The sequence below is a fragment of the Rutilus rutilus genome, assembly GCF_951802725.1.
Source record: "Rutilus rutilus genome assembly, chromosome: 23".
In the NCBI taxonomy this organism is placed as follows: domain Eukaryota; kingdom Metazoa; phylum Chordata; class Actinopteri; order Cypriniformes; family Leuciscidae; genus Rutilus; species Rutilus rutilus.
In genome coordinates, this window is record NC_140233.1 from 22618032 (window position 1) to 22635622 (window position 17591).

At 40.9% G+C, this 17591-nt stretch overlaps 2 protein-coding genes and 1 long non-coding RNA gene across 3 annotated transcripts; 2 read left to right on the forward strand and 1 right to left on the reverse strand.

Moving 5' to 3' along the window:
- The first annotated feature begins 4091 nt into the window (after window positions 1-4091).
- On the forward strand, window positions 4092-5650 carry LOC311283411. The gene is made up of 7 exons (XR_014626057.1): window positions 4092-4207; window positions 4342-4374; window positions 4496-4583; window positions 4696-4767; window positions 4972-5060; window positions 5148-5250; window positions 5548-5650. It is a non-coding gene; the product is annotated as an uncharacterized lncRNA (long non-coding RNA).
- A 124-nt stretch (window positions 5651-5774) lies between these two features.
- On the forward strand, window positions 5775-12326 carry LOC311283313 (transcription factor aptf-4-like; the record flags this gene model as incomplete). The annotated part of the gene is made up of 10 exons (XM_084397666.1): window positions 5775-5789; window positions 6126-6153; window positions 6556-6603; window positions 8872-8901; window positions 9047-9094; window positions 9828-9875; window positions 9966-10020; window positions 10775-10965; window positions 11907-12036; window positions 12170-12326. 10 exons carry the CDS (start codon window positions 5775-5777, stop codon window positions 12324-12326), a joined length of 750 nt encoding a protein of 249 aa, XP_084253792.1.
- A 626-nt stretch (window positions 12327-12952) lies between these two features.
- On the reverse strand, window positions 12953-17219 carry LOC311282550 (uncharacterized protein). Its single transcript, XM_084396367.1, has 6 exons — window positions 16324-17219; window positions 15950-16046; window positions 15386-15487; window positions 14830-15005; window positions 14220-14321; window positions 12953-13763 (listed from the first exon to the last, which is right to left on the reverse strand). Exons 1-6 carry the CDS (start codon window positions 17115-17117, stop codon window positions 12992-12994), a joined length of 2043 nt encoding a protein of 680 aa, XP_084252493.1. The 5' UTR covers window positions 17118-17219; the 3' UTR covers window positions 12953-12991.
- Between the last annotated feature and the right edge of the window lie 372 nt (window positions 17220-17591).

Sequence of the window (17591 nt, forward strand, 5' to 3'; positions counted from 1 at the left end):
AGTGGTCTGAGGGCAGGACGGTGAATCTCTCCTGGTCTCAGGGCAGAAGTCATATTTTTCTCTTCTCAGGGCAATATAGTTGGACAAAAGGGAGTCAGCTGTCTTCTCTGGTCTCAGGGCAGAAGTGGTCTCAGGGCAGGACGGTGAGTCTCTCCTGGTCTCAGGGCAGAAGTCATATTTTTCTCTTCTCAGGGCAATATAGTTGGACAAAAGGGAGTCAGCTGTCTTCTCTGGTCTCAGGGCAGAAGTGGTCTCAGGGCAGGACGGTGAATCCCTCCTGGTCTCAGGGCAGAAGTCATATTTTTCTCTTCTCAGGGCAATATAGTTGGACAAAAGGGAGTCAGCTGTCTTCTCTGGTCTCAGGGCAGAAGTGGTCTGAGGGCAGGACGGTGAATCTCTCCTGGTCTCAGGGCAGAAGTAATATTTTTCTCTTCTCAGGGCAATATAGTTGGACAAAAGGGAGTCAGCTGTCTTCTCTGGTCTCAGGGCAGAAGTGGTCTCAGGGCAGGACAGTGAATCCCTCCTGGTCTCAGGGCAGAAGTGGTCTGAGGGCAGGTGAATCCCTCCTGGTCTCAGGGCAGAAGTCATATTTTTCTCTTCTCAGGGCAATATAGTTGGACAAAAGGGAGTCAGCTGTCTTCTCTGGTCTCAGGGCAGAAGTGGTCTCAGGGCAGGACGGTGAATCCCTCCTGGTCTCAGGGCAGAAGTAATATTTTTCTCTTCTCAGGGCAATATAGTTGGACAAAAGGGAGTCAGCTGTCTTCTCTGGTCTCAGGGCAGAAGTGGTCTGAGGGCAGGACGGTGAATCCCTCCTGGTCTCAGGGCAGAAGTGGTCTCAGGGCAGGACGGTGAATCTCTCCTGGTCTCAGGGCAGAAGTCATATTTTTCTCTTCTCAGGGCAATATAGTTGGACAAAAGGGAGTCAGCTGTCTTCTCTGGTCTCAGGGCAGAAGTGGTCTCAGGGCAGGACGGTGAATCCCTCCTGGTCTCAGGGCAGAAGTCATATTTTTCTCTTCTCAGGGCAATATAGTTGGACAAAAGGGAGTCAGCTGTCTTCTCTGGTCTCAGGGCAGAAGTGGTCTCAGGGCAGGATGGTGAATCCCTCCTGGTCTCAGGGCAGAAGTCATATTTTTCTCTTCTCAGGGCAATATAGTTGGACAAAAGGGAGTCAGCTGTCTTTTCTGGTCTCAGGGCAGAAGTGGTCTGAGGGCAGGACGGTGAATCCCTCCTGGTCTCAGGGCAGAAGTGGTCTCAGGGCAGGACGGTGAATCTCTCCTGGTCTCAGGGCAGAAGTCATATTTTTCTCTTCTCAGGGCAATATAGTTGGACAAAAGGGAGTCAGCTGTCTTTTCTGGTCTCAGGGCAGAAGTGGTCTGAGGGCAGGACGGTGAATCCCTCCTGGTCTCAGGGCAGGATGGTGAATCTCTCCTGGTCTCAGGGCAGAAGTCATATTTTTCTCTTCTCAGGGCAATATACAGTAGTTGGACAAAAGGGAGTCAGCTGTCTTCTCTGGTCTCAGGGCAGAAGTGGTCTGAGGGCAGGACGGTGAATCTCTCCTGGTCTCAGGGCAGAAGTCATATTTTTCTCTTCTCAGGGCAATATAGTTGGACAAAAGGGAGTCAGCTGTCTTCTCTGGTCTCAGGGCAGAAGTGGTCTGAGGGCAGGACGGTGAATCTCTCCTGGTCTCAGGGCAGAAGTCATATTTTTCTCTTCTCAGGGCAATATAGTTGGACAAAAGGGAGTCAGCTGTCTTCTCTGGTCTCAGGGCAGAAGTGGTCTGAGGGCAGGTGAATCTCTCCTGGTCTCAGGGCAGAAGTCATATTTTTCTCTTCTCAGGGCAATATAGTTGGACAAAAGGGAGTCAGCTGTCTTCTCTGGTCTCAGGGCAGAAGTGGTCTGAGGGCAGGACGGTGAATCCCTCCTGGTCTCAGGGCAGAAGTCATATTTTTCTCTTCTCAGGGCAATATAGTTGGACAAAAGGGAGTCAGCTGTCTTCTCTGGTCTCAGGGCAGAAGTGGTCTCAGGGCAGGACGGTGAATCTCTCCTGGTCTCAGGGCAGAAGTCATATTTTTCTCTTCTCGGGGCAATATAGTTGGACAAAAGGGAGTCAGCTGTCTTCTCTGGTCTCAGGGCAGAAGTGGTCTGAGGGCAGGTGAATCTCTCCTGGTCTCAGGGCAGAAGTCATATTTTTCTCTTCTCAGGGCAATATAGTTGGACAAAAGGGAGTCAGCTGTCTTCTCTGGTCTCAGGGCAGAAGTGGTCTGAGGGCAGGACGGTGAATCTCTCCTGGTCTCAGGGCAGAAGTCATATTTTTCTCTTCTCAGGGCAATATAGTTGGACAAAAGGGAGTCAGCTGTCTTCTCTGGTCTCAGGGCAGAAGTGGTCTGAGGGCAGGACGGTGAATCTCTCCTGGTCTCAGGGCAGAAGTCATATTTTTCTCTTCTCGGGGCAATATAGTTGGACAAAAGGGAGTCAGCTGTCTTCTCTGGTCTCAGGGCAGAAGTGGTCTCAGGGCAGGACGGTGAATCTCTCCTGGTCTCAGGGCAGAAGTCATATTTTTCTCTTCTCAGGGCAATATAGTTGGACAAAAGGGAGTCAGCTGTCTTCTCTGGTCTCAGGGCAGAAGTGGTCTCAGGGCAGGACGGTGAATCTCTCCTGGTCTCAGGGCAGAAGTCATATTTTTCTCTTCTCAGGGCAATATAGTTGGACAAAAGGGAGTCAGCTGTCTTCTCTGGTCTCAGGGCAGAAGTGGTCTGAGGGCAGGTGAATCTCTCCTGGTCTCAGGGCAGAAGTCATATTTTTCTCTTCTCAGGGCAATATAGTTGGACAAAAGGGAGTCAGCTGTCTTCTCTGGTCTCAGGGCAGAAGTGGTCTGAGGGCAGGACGGTGAATCCCTCCTGGTCTCAGGGCAGAAGTCATATTTTTCTCTTCTCAGGGCAATATAGTTGGACAAAAGGGAGTCAGCTGTCTTCTCTGGTCTCAGGGCAGAAGTGGTCTGAGGGCAGGACGGTGAACCCCTCCTGGTCTCAGGGCAGAAGTCATATTTTTCTCTTCTCAGGGCAATATAGTTGGACAAAAGTCATAGTTAGACAGGGAGTCAGCTGTCTTCTCTGGTCTCAGGGCAGAAGTGGTCTGAGGGCAGGACGGTGAATCTCTCCTGGTCTCAGGTCTGCACTGATCCCAGGCTACCCTGCCCTGGCTTAGAATTAGTTTGAGGCCAGTGTCTTTTCCTCCATTTAAGTTTTGCCTCAGGGATGTAAGTATCATAGTTATAGGTTGTCATAAGTATCCAATTTAATGCTTCAGCAGAAATACATGTTTTTAATTTTTGTCTTTTGTCTTTGCCTGTAAAGGGAAACTTAACCAAGCCAAATGAACAGTAAGTTATTCAAAACTATTTTTTTCCTAATCTATGTTACTCATTGGCATCATCTGCATACATAATGATATAATTTGCATACATCTGACCAGGTAGAGCACATTCCGGTACTTTTTTTAGCTGGTGTTTTTAGAACGATTAGACACATGGGCAACACAAGCACTTGCCAGATTGTTTTTATGTAATAGGCCCATGATGAGGCTGTAACCTACCAAAAATTTGTGAAATAATGAGAAGTGCTGGCGCTGCTGTAACATTAAACATCATTGGCATGGCATTCAACACAACTAGGCTATTTATAAATTGTATAATATGTGGCCCCGACTTGCCTCAACATAGTACATGTGTCTAAAACTTTTGCCCATATGCTCTAGTTGCCCGTTTCAGCCTAGTGTGACATCACTAACTCACAGATAAGCACTTGAAACAGAGCGCTGTTAGACTGTGTATTTTGATGGTTATCACCAAAACAACGTGTGAAACCAACACATTCAGAAGTCGGCAAAAAAGTCGCTAGTCGATAAATGTGAATTTTAGACGCCAAAGATTATAAAAATCGTGGGGAAAAAACTAATTCGCCAAATTGCCAGCACTACTTTAAAGTAGTTTTGTATGCTACATGTAATAGTTGATTGGATTACATTTGTGCCTGTTAGCCTAAGTAAGGTGACTTATTTTGGGACTTTTATTTTCTTCACCCATGCAGACTTAGAAACACTGAAGTCCCAAGGACTTCATAGTGAAGATGTCCTTGGGACAATTGGGCCTTTCCAAATCTTTCTGGGTAGTTTGGAGGCCCTTTTAGGCCCATTTGAACTTCCAGATGAGGTAATTTTCTATTTCTTTAAAAAAATTATCCTCTTCCCCTTCACCTTGACTCTATTGTGATTTATTGCAGTTTATATATATATATATGTATATTATATAATTTTATATAATTTTTTTATGTATTACTTCCCCAGGTAATGGATGCCTTATTTTACGTCATGAGCAGGGTAACTCATACCTTTTTACAAAACTCACTCACTCACTCACTCACTCACATACATACATACAATTCAAATATAGATTTAACATGATTTAATGACTTAAACCATTTCTCTCCCTCGCTTAGAGCCAGCCTGGGACAGAGGCAATTAATAGTCAGGCTATGCGCCTGATTTTGGAGGGCAGCTCTAGGGCTAGGAGTACTTATTTCTTAAAAGTAAGAGTTATGTAAATGTTTAAAGTTATTGTTCAGTGGCAGTGCTGCTGAACACATTAGGTGTCAAGTTTATTTATGTTTGTTCATGAATGTTTTCTTCTTTTCCTGTCAGAAAAACATTCTTAAAGGAGCCAGTGCCATCTTCGGGCCCTACTTGCTGGGAGAGTGCCACTGGACCCTCTTTGTAGGTTGCTGTTAGGTTATGCAGAGACTATTATTCGCTAAATAGCATCACACTAGTCATTATTGTTGCTGTTGTGTCATTCTCATTTGTGTTGTATGAGCTGTTAGTGCTTCACGTTTTAAAATAATTTCAATCATTTTCAACACAGATTGGTTGAAATTCTCCTTCAAACCTTTCTCATATGTTTTCCCATCTTTTGTATAGCATTGCAACTTGAAAGAGGGAACTATCACCTACATCGACTCCTTGGGGGAGCAACCACAGCATTGCTTCCAAATAATGGAAAATTGGAGGTACAAGGTTTTTGTATTGCTCTATAAAATGAGATAATGAAAATTCAGCAGAGATCTCCTTCACAATTATTTTCTCTAATCTTTCAGCTTATTTGCTGCTAGCAGAGGCTGCCAAGGGCCCTGGAAGATGATGAAGAGGGACCATGACTTACAAAACGACGCTTTGTCATGTGGGGTGTTCTCACTAATGGTACAGTTTGGTCGTTTTCTGCATAATGTTTCTGTTTTCTTTTGAAAATATAAATATTTTTAGTTTTCACTTTAGAGCAATTTTGAATGAAAGTTTCAGATCAAATATTAATGGATTTTTGACATGGACACAGTACTACCTTCAGCACACGATACAGGAATCATGATCATATAATTATTAAATGAGCCCCATAATCTTCTCTTGTAATATAGTCAAAAAAATTTTTACCACAATTTGTTGTTCACATTTATTATAAGTTACATTATTTCATTAAAATAGACTTTCTGTTGCTCTTAGTTTGCAGAAATGATCCTCCAGGGACAACAAGGGCACCTCCAATGCCTCCCTATCGCTCAAGAGCGGGAGAGACTTGGGACTTTGTTGTTCAACTCCCTTGGTAAGTAGTAGACATATGTACGGTATGGGTGCTCCTTATTGAGCTCTGCTGGCTACCTGTAGCTGCCTGCATTAAGTTTAACTTACTGATGATTTGGAGTGGTAGCTTTAACTTGTAAATTCGGAGGATGTCATACTTCGGAGTACATTGTTACTACATCATTTCAAGCATAAAATATGACATTAAGTTTATGTTCAAAATCAGATGCTATTTATTTACGATCTTTCTTAGAAGGATGAGGTGAATACACTGTCTTGGTTCTACGCACATTGAAATAAGCATGCAGAATGAATCATTATTTTCATGATTATTATTTGGTTTTTGAAACATTATAATAACATTAAAATGACATTAAGAAACATGTTCATTTCTTTTAGATACGAAGACTCTAAGAAGAAAAAAGGCAAGGGTTAATGATCAAAATATACATACTGTTTCTCAACACATTGTATACTTAATGTTTTTTTCTCTTTTCTAGGGAAAAATCGCCAAGTCTAAAAATACAGGTAAGAACAGCCACAGACTGGGATTCATTTTAGGTGTATTGAGATTCTAGGCAATTCTGTTTGGTAAGTAGGGCTGATGTATGTAGACAAGCTACAACCAAACCTAGTATAATTGTTAATGTTAAGTAAATTTGTACCAATGTTGTTCCAAGACTGGTTCTGCTCTTGATTAGCTTAGGTACACACACACACACACACACACACACACACACAGACACAGTCTTAAATACAGTAGATGGTGATCAGCATTCGAGTCACTCACTCACAACATACATGTAGGGATCTTTTCAGTAAGCAATTGTGTCTTTGATGTATTAACTTTGCTGTTAGGAAAGTACAGAGATCTTTCTTTTGAAACAGTTTGTTCCCTGAATGCTGTTCTCTGATTGGTCTTATATATAGTAGATGGTGGCCTTGCACAGGAATCTGAGTCCACGGAGGGTGAACAAGGTAGGAAGATACTTTATTTATGGTCAGCATTCGAGTCACTCACTCACAACATACATGTAGGGATCTTTTCAGTAAGCAATTGACCTTTCGCCGAGCCCCGCCCCCCTTAGTTACTGTTGCTACGTCCGACAAACAAATGGTCAAACACAACCAGCGCGACAGATTGCCATGACGGGAAGAGGTATACCCGTGCGTGTCAGTGACCATTTTTGGAGCAATACCTCCGCGATATCCTCCAGATCGAGGCAAAAGGGGTTACAGTATGCAGTGGAGGGATATATTCAAAATATAAAAATACGCAATGAAGGAGACACGACTACTATCTACGTCTCTATCGAGGCTAATGCTTAACTTACCGGTGTTCATACACATCATTTGTGATATGACAAAGAACAAGAAAACAAGTGTTTAAAAGCATTGAAAGACACTGTTGAAACTGTTGTGTTTTTGTGTGAAAGAAAAAACTGTCAGCAATAATTTCTTATGTGTGTTTTTTCGCATAACACACTATGACAAAAATTTTAAATGCTGCAAAACACATGGGAGTTATATTCTCGATGCTGTAGTTTATCTGATCAGTCACAGTATATCATTAATCAAGCTTAATTTGACTTTTCAACTACAATTAGGCAGGGTGAACTGAAAGCTTTTACAATCTTTTAGCTATAACTTATATCATTGACAAAAGTACGTGGTGCATTTTCTTCCAAAAATGATTTTCTTTCTCAAATTCATGCTTCAAGTTGACAACGCACAATAAACGAAATCACACAATGGGCCCTATTTTAACGATCTGAAACGCAAGTGTCAAAGCGCAAGTAACTTTGTGGGCGGGTCTTGGCGCTGTTGCTATTTTCCCGGCGGGATAAATGACTCTTGCCCCTGGCGCAAATCTAAAAGGGGTTGGTCTGAAGTAGCTTCATTATTCATAGGTGTGGTTTGGGCGTAACGTGAAATAAACCAATCAGAGCGACATCTCACATTCCCTTTAAGAGCAGGCACGCTTGTTCTAAAGCGGATTCCTATTATAACGGCGGATTTGCCAGGCGCACGCCAGGAGCGGTTCAAGGCCGAGGAGACCGACGTTCCCGTCAGGGACGTTGGGGATGGAGAAACACACCCAAATTAACATCGGTTAAACAGGCGTATGATAATTTGGGTAAATGTATAAGCTAGATGTATGCTTTTATAATAAACTATATCTATCTATCTATCTATCTATCTATCTATCTATCGTAATAATGTATGATTTGCAAAAATGATAACTGCTGCGTCTGTGTGTAGATGAGAGAATCAAAGTGTATGTGCGTTGTGCACACGCTACATTGATTTAGGCCAAGCATGCGCCCTTAAAATAGCATATGAATAACATGTGCAACGCGCCACTGACTTTAAACTGTTTTTTTTTGGTCAGTGGCGGAATTGTTTTCTAAACCTGTAAAATAGCATGAGGGAACGTTTGCGCCGGAACACGCCTCCTCTTTGCGCTGAACCGCCCCGGGGAGCGCAAGTGTATTTCTTAGTTAACCGACCTGCTTCTGTGGAGGGAAAAGTCCGCTTTGCGCGGGTGCAAAATAGGAATGATACATGCGTACGTGTACAAAGTCAATTGCGCTGGGTGCAAGATAGGGCACAATAACTGTTTAACCAGACATAGCCTTAATTTGCATCTAAATAACTTTCATTGCTTGTCTTTCATAATGCACTTACTATAATATTTATTAGGGGGACAACAGATCATAAAACTCGCGGTTCAGACAATAATATGTTTTTTGAGTAACAGATAGGATAGTTTTTCAGATCAGAAAAACAAAACAAAAAAACTTTAAGTAGCCATCGACACCACAGCCAGCAGACGTATTTATGCTTCGTAATGTTCGACACATTTAACTGGGAGTGGGGCCGTCCACACTGTTTTATCCATTGTAGGCATCGCTCACGTTGTGTTTTCGGCTTTGGGAATGGAAAGAACACAACTCCTCCAGACAATCTCTCGGGGTATCTAGTGTCCGATTTACAAACGCCGTGGGCGCACGCTTCAACACCATCTTGCTAATGTTTGTCGGACCTGCTCACATAGTAACGGTTGCTATGATGTGTGATTGGACAATGGCCGTTTAGGGGGAGGGGCCGGCGAAAGGTCAATTGTGTCTTTGATGTATTAACTGATCCACATAGCACTGCTTTTTAGGTAAGAAATATACAAACACACACAGCCCACCTGAAGATCTTTCATGTAGGCATTTGTTTTCTTTTATGTTTGGACAGATCAACCTGTTGGAGAGCACCCATGTGCAGGTAAAAAAAAATATAGAGAACACACACACACATACGCACCTTTCCTCTGCCACCAACAGCACATTGCTGTTAGGAAAGTACAGAGATCTTTCTTTTGAAACAGTTTGTTCCCTGAATGCTGTTCTCTGATTGGTCTTATATATAGTAGATGGTGGCCTTGCACAGGAATCTGAGTCCACGGAGGGTGAACAAGGTAGGAAGATACTGTATTTATGGTCAGCATTCGAGTCACTCACTCACAACATACATTTAGGGATCTTTTCAGTAAGCAATTGTGTCTTTGATGTATTAACTTTGCTGTTAGGAAAGTACAGAGATCTTTCTTTTGAAACAGTTTGTTCCCTGAATGCTGTTCTCTGATTGGTCTTAAAGGAGAACTCCGGTCAATTTTAACATTGAGCTAATTTTTTTGTAAATTTGGAGTGCTGTCAGTACAGAGAACAACGACACAAATCGGTGTTGCCTACACCGTGTTATCCTCTTTTTAAAATTTGCACCCTGTTGACTTCAATGGGGCAAGTTTTAAACCTGCTTTTATCCTCTTAACATCCTTGATGTGTCATTACAAGTGCACAGCCAATGTGAGTGATTCCTTCAGAGTGAACACGGGTTGAATCTGACTGCAGTAGATGTGAAAGATATGAATAAAAGTGAAGTTAATTCAGCCAGCGCTCATACCTATATTTACATCCTGTTTTCGGTCAAAGGCCATACTAGTCGATTGTCGAGTTCACGCGCATAGGTTAAGTTACCTATGATCACGCGCGTGAACTCAACAATCGATTACTATGGCCTTCGACCGAAAACAGGATGTAAATATAAGTATTTGCGCTGGCTTAAATAACATAATTTTTATCCAAAAATATTTTTATTACAAAAAAATTAGCTCAATGTTAAAATTCACCGGATTTCTCCTTTAAATATAGTAGATGGTGGCCTTGCACAGGAATCTGAGTCCACAGAGGGTGAACAAGGTAGGAAGATACTGTATTTATGGTCAGCATAGTTTTGGCCATGAAATGAGTTGACAATAAAATAAAAACAATATTTTTTCACTTCTACAGTATTATTCGAAGTGGAGAGTGTTCTCCGGTTACCTGACGGGACCAAGGCCAAAAGGTAACTTTGTATGTCATTACCATCAATATTTCATACATTTACATAATTCTTCTCTAAGCAATTAATAGTTCCAAACAATAACTGTGCACAGGTCTACACATTGCACGATTACCACCTTATAGTGCGGAAAATACAGTATATTAGACTGGGTATAACCCTCGGTGTTGCACGCTATTATATTTAAATTTAAATTTGCTCTGCAGTTATGTCTGGCCCTGAGAAATTACCTTCTTGGGAGGTACTAACGAACGTAGACAATCGAAAAATGTTTCTGTGTACAAGGGAGGAACGCATTTGGCTCGGTATGTTTTCAAAGTCCGGAACTGTGATTGCGCGGGGTCACACTTACTGTATGAAATGAAGTAGGTGGGGCTGGTAACTAGGCTATCAGAAGTACACAGAAGGAATTTTTAAGCAGAAATCTGTTTCTCTACAGACAATTACTAATTTCCCAAATTTAGGTAAACTCTTGCTGTAAGGACAGGTGCATATCATATTCCTAAGCCTTTACAAAAGCTCATAACAGCCTCTTACATGGCTCATCATGCTAACATGGCACAAAATTCCTACTTGCAGCACCTTTGCTGTGGAATAAATCTTTAAAAGTCCCCAGCTTCCACCTAGATTTAAAACCCTTTTTAAGGTGTCATGTATGTGTTCTCCTGTACCTAAAGTGTTACCTACCAACATTTCTACAAGGTAGAAGATTGTTTTAACTCTATATGCCTGCTTAAAATCTCCACTGATATTGCAGATATAAAGTGACTAGGGAGGAACTGGTTAGAAGGTGTGGGCCACCAGAGGGCTATTCGCCCAATGCTCTGGTGGCCTACTTAAGGAAAGGCAAGAGCCAAAAAGAGGCGGTCATGGCCAAGTTGCACGACTCACAGGTGGAGCCAGGACCACGAATCAGGCTGTCAACAAGTGTCAGCAAGTTGTGTGAAGGTAACTGAGGTCTAGAGGTTAAGAACATGATGTGCAAGAGTTTAAGGGCAGTGGACCACCCATCACTTCACACAGCTGGTATAAGAATCTTTTCTTAATAGTCTGGCTAGGCGGAAATCTTTGTTACCATTAAGATTTTGGTAATTTTGCACTATTTTGGCAGGATGTGAAGGCATTGAAATTGGTTCTTGTTACGCACAATACAAACACATTGCCAGAAATAACTATTCTGCATGACATTGGGCAGTGATTTAAAAATTTTTTTACCTTGAGTACCACCTCAGAAAATATTAGGCTTTTCCAATACCACCATCTTACACTTTACAGCAGTATGGCATGCAATCGGGGTGAAATTGCAACCTCACTGTGATGTCAAATCATAAGAATGAATAAGACAAATAGCAAAAATATTTTTTAATTTTCAAATCTTGTTTTACAAGTTTTATTATTTATTGTGATTATTGCATCATTGACCTATTCACTTAGAAATTGCCACCAACACGGATGCACATAGATTATTAACTCTGATCTATATGTTTTTGGTTGCAGAAAACAGTGAGATAGGAGGTTGGGTAAACATCTTTTGTTTATAGACGCTATCTCGTTATCGTGTCTTATGTCTCTGTAAGATGTTAGCCCACTTAAATGAAGATTCTGGGATAAGTAGGCTCAGAAAGAATCTACCTTTGTATTACTGAGAGGTCTTGAATTAACAGGACTTACCTCTTCCCCAAGTAACATTATAGGCTGTAATTATGAAATTTTCATAGATCTTATCAACTAGGCGGACTCATCAAATGGCATCATCAAGGCACTTTCACTTGTTGATCAGAACTTTTTTTGGAATGACTGAATCTCGTTTCTGTCCTTAACAGTATACTCCATTCTTAGTTTGACAAAAATATAATTTTTTTGTACTCTCTTGCACTGTGTATTTGTAGAAGAATGTCTGGCCCTTGCAGAGGATGTAAATTACATGGGTTTTAAATACCTACCAATTCAAAAAATTGGCCAGGCTTGCCTGGAGGAGGACCAACATCTTGAGGCCATCGTCAAGGCCCAACACTGCAGGTTCATTGATCTGTTGTTACCAATGCCAGTATGCAAGATTAAAAAGGCTTAGATCTACATATGCATTATTGTATTACATCACCTCTACCACTGTTCTTTATGTCAATAACATCTGTTTTTAACACTTTTGCAGGCAGACACTAACAAGGATAAAGACCGCGATGGAGGCCAACTGGTCCTATTACAACCTCGCTACGCATGGCCTTGGACCAGAAATGTTGAAGGGTGCGTTTTCTTTAATTGATGCGTGCCTGGTCGAGGCAGAGAACCTCCACTGTCTCCAGAAGTAAATGGGTAGCCTTGACAAAGGAATAGTCTTTATGGTTTACTAAGTAAAATACTTTGCACAATATAGATGTGATTTAACCCTTGTGTTGACTTCGGGTGAAATTGACCCGGTTTCAATTTTTGTTTTATATCAGAAAATATGGGACGTAGAAATAAGCACTGAAAATATGTAAAAGAAATAATTTAAAATGTTGGAAAAAGCAAAACCAAACTGTGAAAAAAATGGTTTAAACCGTTGAAGAAAGTGTTTTTTTTTTTTGTGACAACACAAGGTTGAAAACATAATTTGCCAAATACATGTTAAGTTAAACCATAAGAATGTATGTAAAGTCTTGGTTTTGGACTGAGAATGTATCAAAGCATCAAAGTTATAAAGCAATTTTCTTTATTTGTAATTGTGAGTACATTTTTCTTGGGGATCAATACTTTTACTGAATTACGGGACCTGTGTACTTCACCACTCTGCTGGTGTAATTTACATTTCATATTGGTAAAACACTACTATTGCTTCTGCCATTAATGTAAGAAGTCTATATATTTCCCAAAACTTAATAAAACTTTGATTTAATTATCAGTATTTTATTTACCTTAACTACCAAGAAAATTCATCAACCAATCAAGACGGGCGCTTTCACATGCAAACAATGGCACCTCCAGAATAACAGAATTAAGTTCTTCTTGCTCTTCTTTTGCTTTTAAAGTTCTCAACTACTGCTCTCTGCAGTCTAGCTTTTTTAATTTTTTTACGGTAACCATGTAAAGGGGTAATTTTCTTTTTTCTGGACACAGCAGTGAATTTTCCAAAAGCCAGCTTGTGTGCTCTTTGGATGGTATTGTACAGTTCAGGGGTATGTTCAAATGCTTCGGACTTGCTCCACTCTAGTAGGTCTGATAACATGGACTGTATGGGAGGATTCCCATGGGAGGCTTCAGACACTTGTGCATTTTCTTTGGGGTCTGTGAGAATGTCTTGAGGCTTGAGGACATGTGTGACATGTATGCAAACACATCTTTCTCCAAAACTATTAGCAATGCATGTGCACAAAGTCGGAGTTTTCCTATTCACAATACTCATAGTCCCATCACTATTGAAGATGGTTATTTCATCTTCAGTCTGCTGATAGAGACGGAGGCTGATGATTTCTAGCGCTTTATTATTACGCATTTTTTCAATGTCAATACCTCTCCTGCCTACCTCCATCTTCACCAAGAGAATATGTTTGCATATGTTTCCCATCCGGAAATTGGTGCATTCACACGTGAAGTGTAACAAGTTAACTTTGTAGGCTGTGTTTGTTGACTGTGACGGCACAAAGCACTGCCCCGCTTCTATGTCCAAATCTTTGCCCACACCATTTTTAAATAGCAGCGCAGCAGCCTGGTGAGCAGCAGAGCTGGATAATGTCAGTCGTCCTGCTTCGCTGAGGCCATCCATGTAGCTGCAGTAATGAAAAACAAGACACAAATTTGGAATTACAGTAAAATAGTAGCCTTTGCCTCAGATAGGACAGTGGGGAGCGACAGGGGACCAGTGTGTGAGAGTGTGCCCTAGCTAGCTTCAACACAGGTAAGTGCACCATCACAAACTTTTTAATGGCACACATTTTGCATATTCTGATTGGATGGCCAATAACTTATGCAATACCATAAACTCATAACCATTCTGTATATTGGCCCTTATTGTTGGATAGATTTTAGCTAAATGCAAGTTTCATTGTGTAGTCATGGTGATTGTTTTTTAGTGCAACAGCTCCATAAAAAATGAATTCACTGTTAAGACTGTGAGAGGGTGGCAAGCTTCATGAAAGTAGCTGCGTCTCATTTTATTTTATTCTATAACAGGCTGAAATAGCCATTTGGCAAAATCCACATTCCCTGTTAGAGAGATTACTAACCTGTAATACTTTTCTACATCTCCACATAGCAAAAGCAGAAGTTGGTCGACTCTTCGGTTTGCCTGGCCTCGCAGAAACTGGTATTTCAACGTAAGGAAAAATCTTTAAGACAGAAAGGGATGAAAAACGTGAAAAGCTTGACAATTACAAATCTGACACCCACCATACCATTGGCTTCCTATCAAATTGGGAGAAAATAATTGAATAGCAATACAAAATAAACTATCAGTGTAAAACACTGATTCCTACATATTTTTTCTGACTTCAGTGAAACCTCGCTCATTCAACCTAAAGAGCTGCATTAACTGCTGATTTGGGGAATATGGGTTTTTCAGCTCATGGTAAACTTTGCCTCCCAATAGTCAGACCACGAGGTGAGCCGGCCTTGTGGTAAGACGTAACGTTCAGTGCATAGTAAGTCAGTGTTCAATATGTGGTATTAGATAGGCCCATGCCATTTTGAGAAAAGCTAGTAGAGACTGGCACTATATTTGCATGCATAATTTTAGGAACATGATGTTAGCAACACCTTGATGTTTTAAGCAAATACTCTGATCCCAATATGAAAATAAATTATTTGAAATATTATTGGCAAATGTAAGTAAAATACCTTTCAGCCTTGTTGTTTGTCTCACTGCTACAGTGATAGAACGTTCTGCCAAAGTTTACCCACAGCTCCGCATAAGTAAACCAATTTGTCTTCAGATAAGTTGTTACATGGGGACTATCCAAAAAGGTGTCGATCTCACTGCATTTCTTGGCAGATACATTGAGAAACTCTTCCTCCTTAGGGGAAAAACATATTTAATCTGAGATGCTTATATACAAACATTAAAAAGAAAAAGTATAAATAATTGTAAACTCACTATTATGTACACTACAGCAGTGGATCCCAAACCTGTCCTGGAGGACCACCAACACTGCACGTTTTCTTTTTCTCCCTAGTCAAATACACCTGATTCAACTCATCAGCTCATTATCACATGGGTTAATGAGCTGATGAGTTGAATCAGGTGTGTTTGACTAGGGAGAAAAAGAAAACGTGCAGTGTTGGTGGTCCTCCAGGACAGGTTTGGGAACCACTGCACTACAGAATGCATAATTTGTTCAGGACCACTTAGTTGCACTGGGGTTATGAATGTAAGAAAATATAGTAAATATAGTACCGTCAGACAAGCTTTCATTGATGCCATGGCATGAATTACCACATTTCTTTGTTCAGGTGTCAGGTGACCTCCATCTGTCTTCACAAGCCACCGGTTAACAGCCTATAACAGCATAAATTGCTTCAGATGCACATTAGGGTATGTTATTTCACCCTGTCACGTGGCAGTTAGTTTCTATTGCTTGGCCAAAAGGGAGTTTATGTTATTGTACTGCAATGTAACTCAGTATATCCCAAATTTTCATGTTTCATGTAAGTAGAATTCAGGATTTGAAATAAGCATATACTGCAAACTGTAAGTATTTATGTCACAACCACCAGCAATTACGTTGCAGACCACTAGTTGATTGCCCTTAATATACAGTACAGTTAAAGATTACACTTGTTTACACACCCACCACATTTTTAAAGAACACTGTTGAAAACAGCACACTTTGCCAAAGATCTCTAGAATAGTACTTTGTACCTGCTCAGTTGACCTTTCCTGTTAGTTTGTCAATGTCAACTGCACAACATTGTAGATTTAAATGTCACAAATAGTGATATTGTATATTCATCGACTTACCTGAAGCACATGGAACCAACAAAGGAGAAGCTTTGCATTTGGGAAAACGCTTTTAATAGCATTAAGCACTCTCAAGTCACGGTCCATCATCACTGACCTGTAACATTGAAAAAGAAAGAAAAGAGAAGAGAGGAAAAAGTTGCACCACACCCAAAAGCATACATTAGACAGAGTGTATTGTATACAGTGTAAACATTGTATCAAGAAAATTTAGAATAGAGTTAAGAACCTAGTGAGATCCAAAATTCAAAAGCTGTAGCTCAGTGCAGTAGTATTTCCAGATTCAAAGTCAAACATGCATATTTCCTGTTGTTCCAATTACAAAGAAAAGAATAAATACAGTATAACATAAATTATGCTAACATTTGACTGACCTTGGATAGAAGCTTGGGTTACTCAATTGAAGCTTCTGTAGGCAGAGGCTTACTGTTGCAGTAGTTTCCTTGCTCAGGATAAAATAGGCAAATGGCACACCTCTTCCAGTTTTGTTTATCAATAACAGTGCATAAAATGCATACCCGTAGGCTGTTATGCCTTTGTATGAAGCATCCATGAAAACCATTGGATGGGGGTTCTCTTCCAAAAGTTGTTTTTGAAATGGTGTTTGTACAACTAAAATGAATGGTTGTTCATTGTGAAGTGGCTGATAAAAACAGATGTTGTCTCTGAGTTCCATGGAAACCAAATGGTCCACACTGACAGAATCACTGTCACCCACACCTCTGAGGTTTTTCTTTAAAAGCCGAATGTCATTAGGGGTCAAGTAAAACCGGCGGTCTTTTTTGTCCACATGCCCATTTTGTTGAGCCCAATCATAGCTTTTTATTAAGATCTCAGAAGTAGAACAACCCTGTTGAAGCCATATTTCAATGAGGGAATGCAGGTCTGGGTGGATGCGGTTTTTCTCTTTAGAATTAGCCTCGTCATGGCCAGTGTGCTGTAGCATCTTTTGGATTATGGCACCTGATATTCCGGCATCCGTGATGACTTTGAAAGAGATGTATGCCTTGCAAGAATTGGCCCGAGTTTGTGTGGCTTCTCCATTACTTTTGCCTGCAGCGTGATTCCCACGGTCACAGCCATAGTAATAATAGTCCTGCCGGCGGCAGACTGGGGGTCTGAAGTAGCAATGCTCCTTCTCCTGCACTTCTTTGATGTAACCCTCCATGAACTCCTTGGCATCCCCCCTAATAATAACAACATCTTGGTGGACCCTGGAGTCATGTGGCTTCTTCAACCGTTTTTTAACACCATTCACCCAATGTGTCGCCATAATCTGAAATTATAAAAGACACTAAACTTGAACATATAGATTTTTGGAGAAACACAGGCTAAGCATCAAACTGATCGGTCGTGATAAATATTTTGAAGAAGAAGAAGAAGAAGAAGAAGAAGAAGAAGAAGAAGAAGAAGAAGAAGAAGAAGAAGAAGAAGAAGAAGAAGAAGAAGAAGAAGAAGAAGAAGAAGAAGAAGAAGAAGAAGAAGAAGAAGAAGAAGAAGAAGAAGAAGAAGAAGAAGAAGAAGAAGAATTATTATTATTCCAGGCAGCGCTGCATATTATACAAACTACTAATATACTAAATAATACATAAAAAAATATGCCTTCTGCCCTGAGACCAGAGAAGACAGCTGACTCCCTTTT

Bases quoted from the DNA above. Each gene is read 5' to 3' on its own strand.
- LOC311282550 (XM_084396367.1), bottom strand. From the start codon at position 17,117: ATGGAGGGTTACATCAAAGAAGTGCAGGAGAAGGAGCATTGCTACTTC. The intron at 15,488-15,949 runs GTAAGTCGATGA...ATGCTGTTATAG, and splicing joins GTTGGTTCCATGTGCTTCAG to GCTGTTAACCGGTGGCTTGT. The intron at 13,764-14,219 runs GTTAGTAATCTC...TCATTACTGCAG, and splicing joins GATGTAGAAAAGTATTACAG to CTACATGGATGGCCTCAGCG.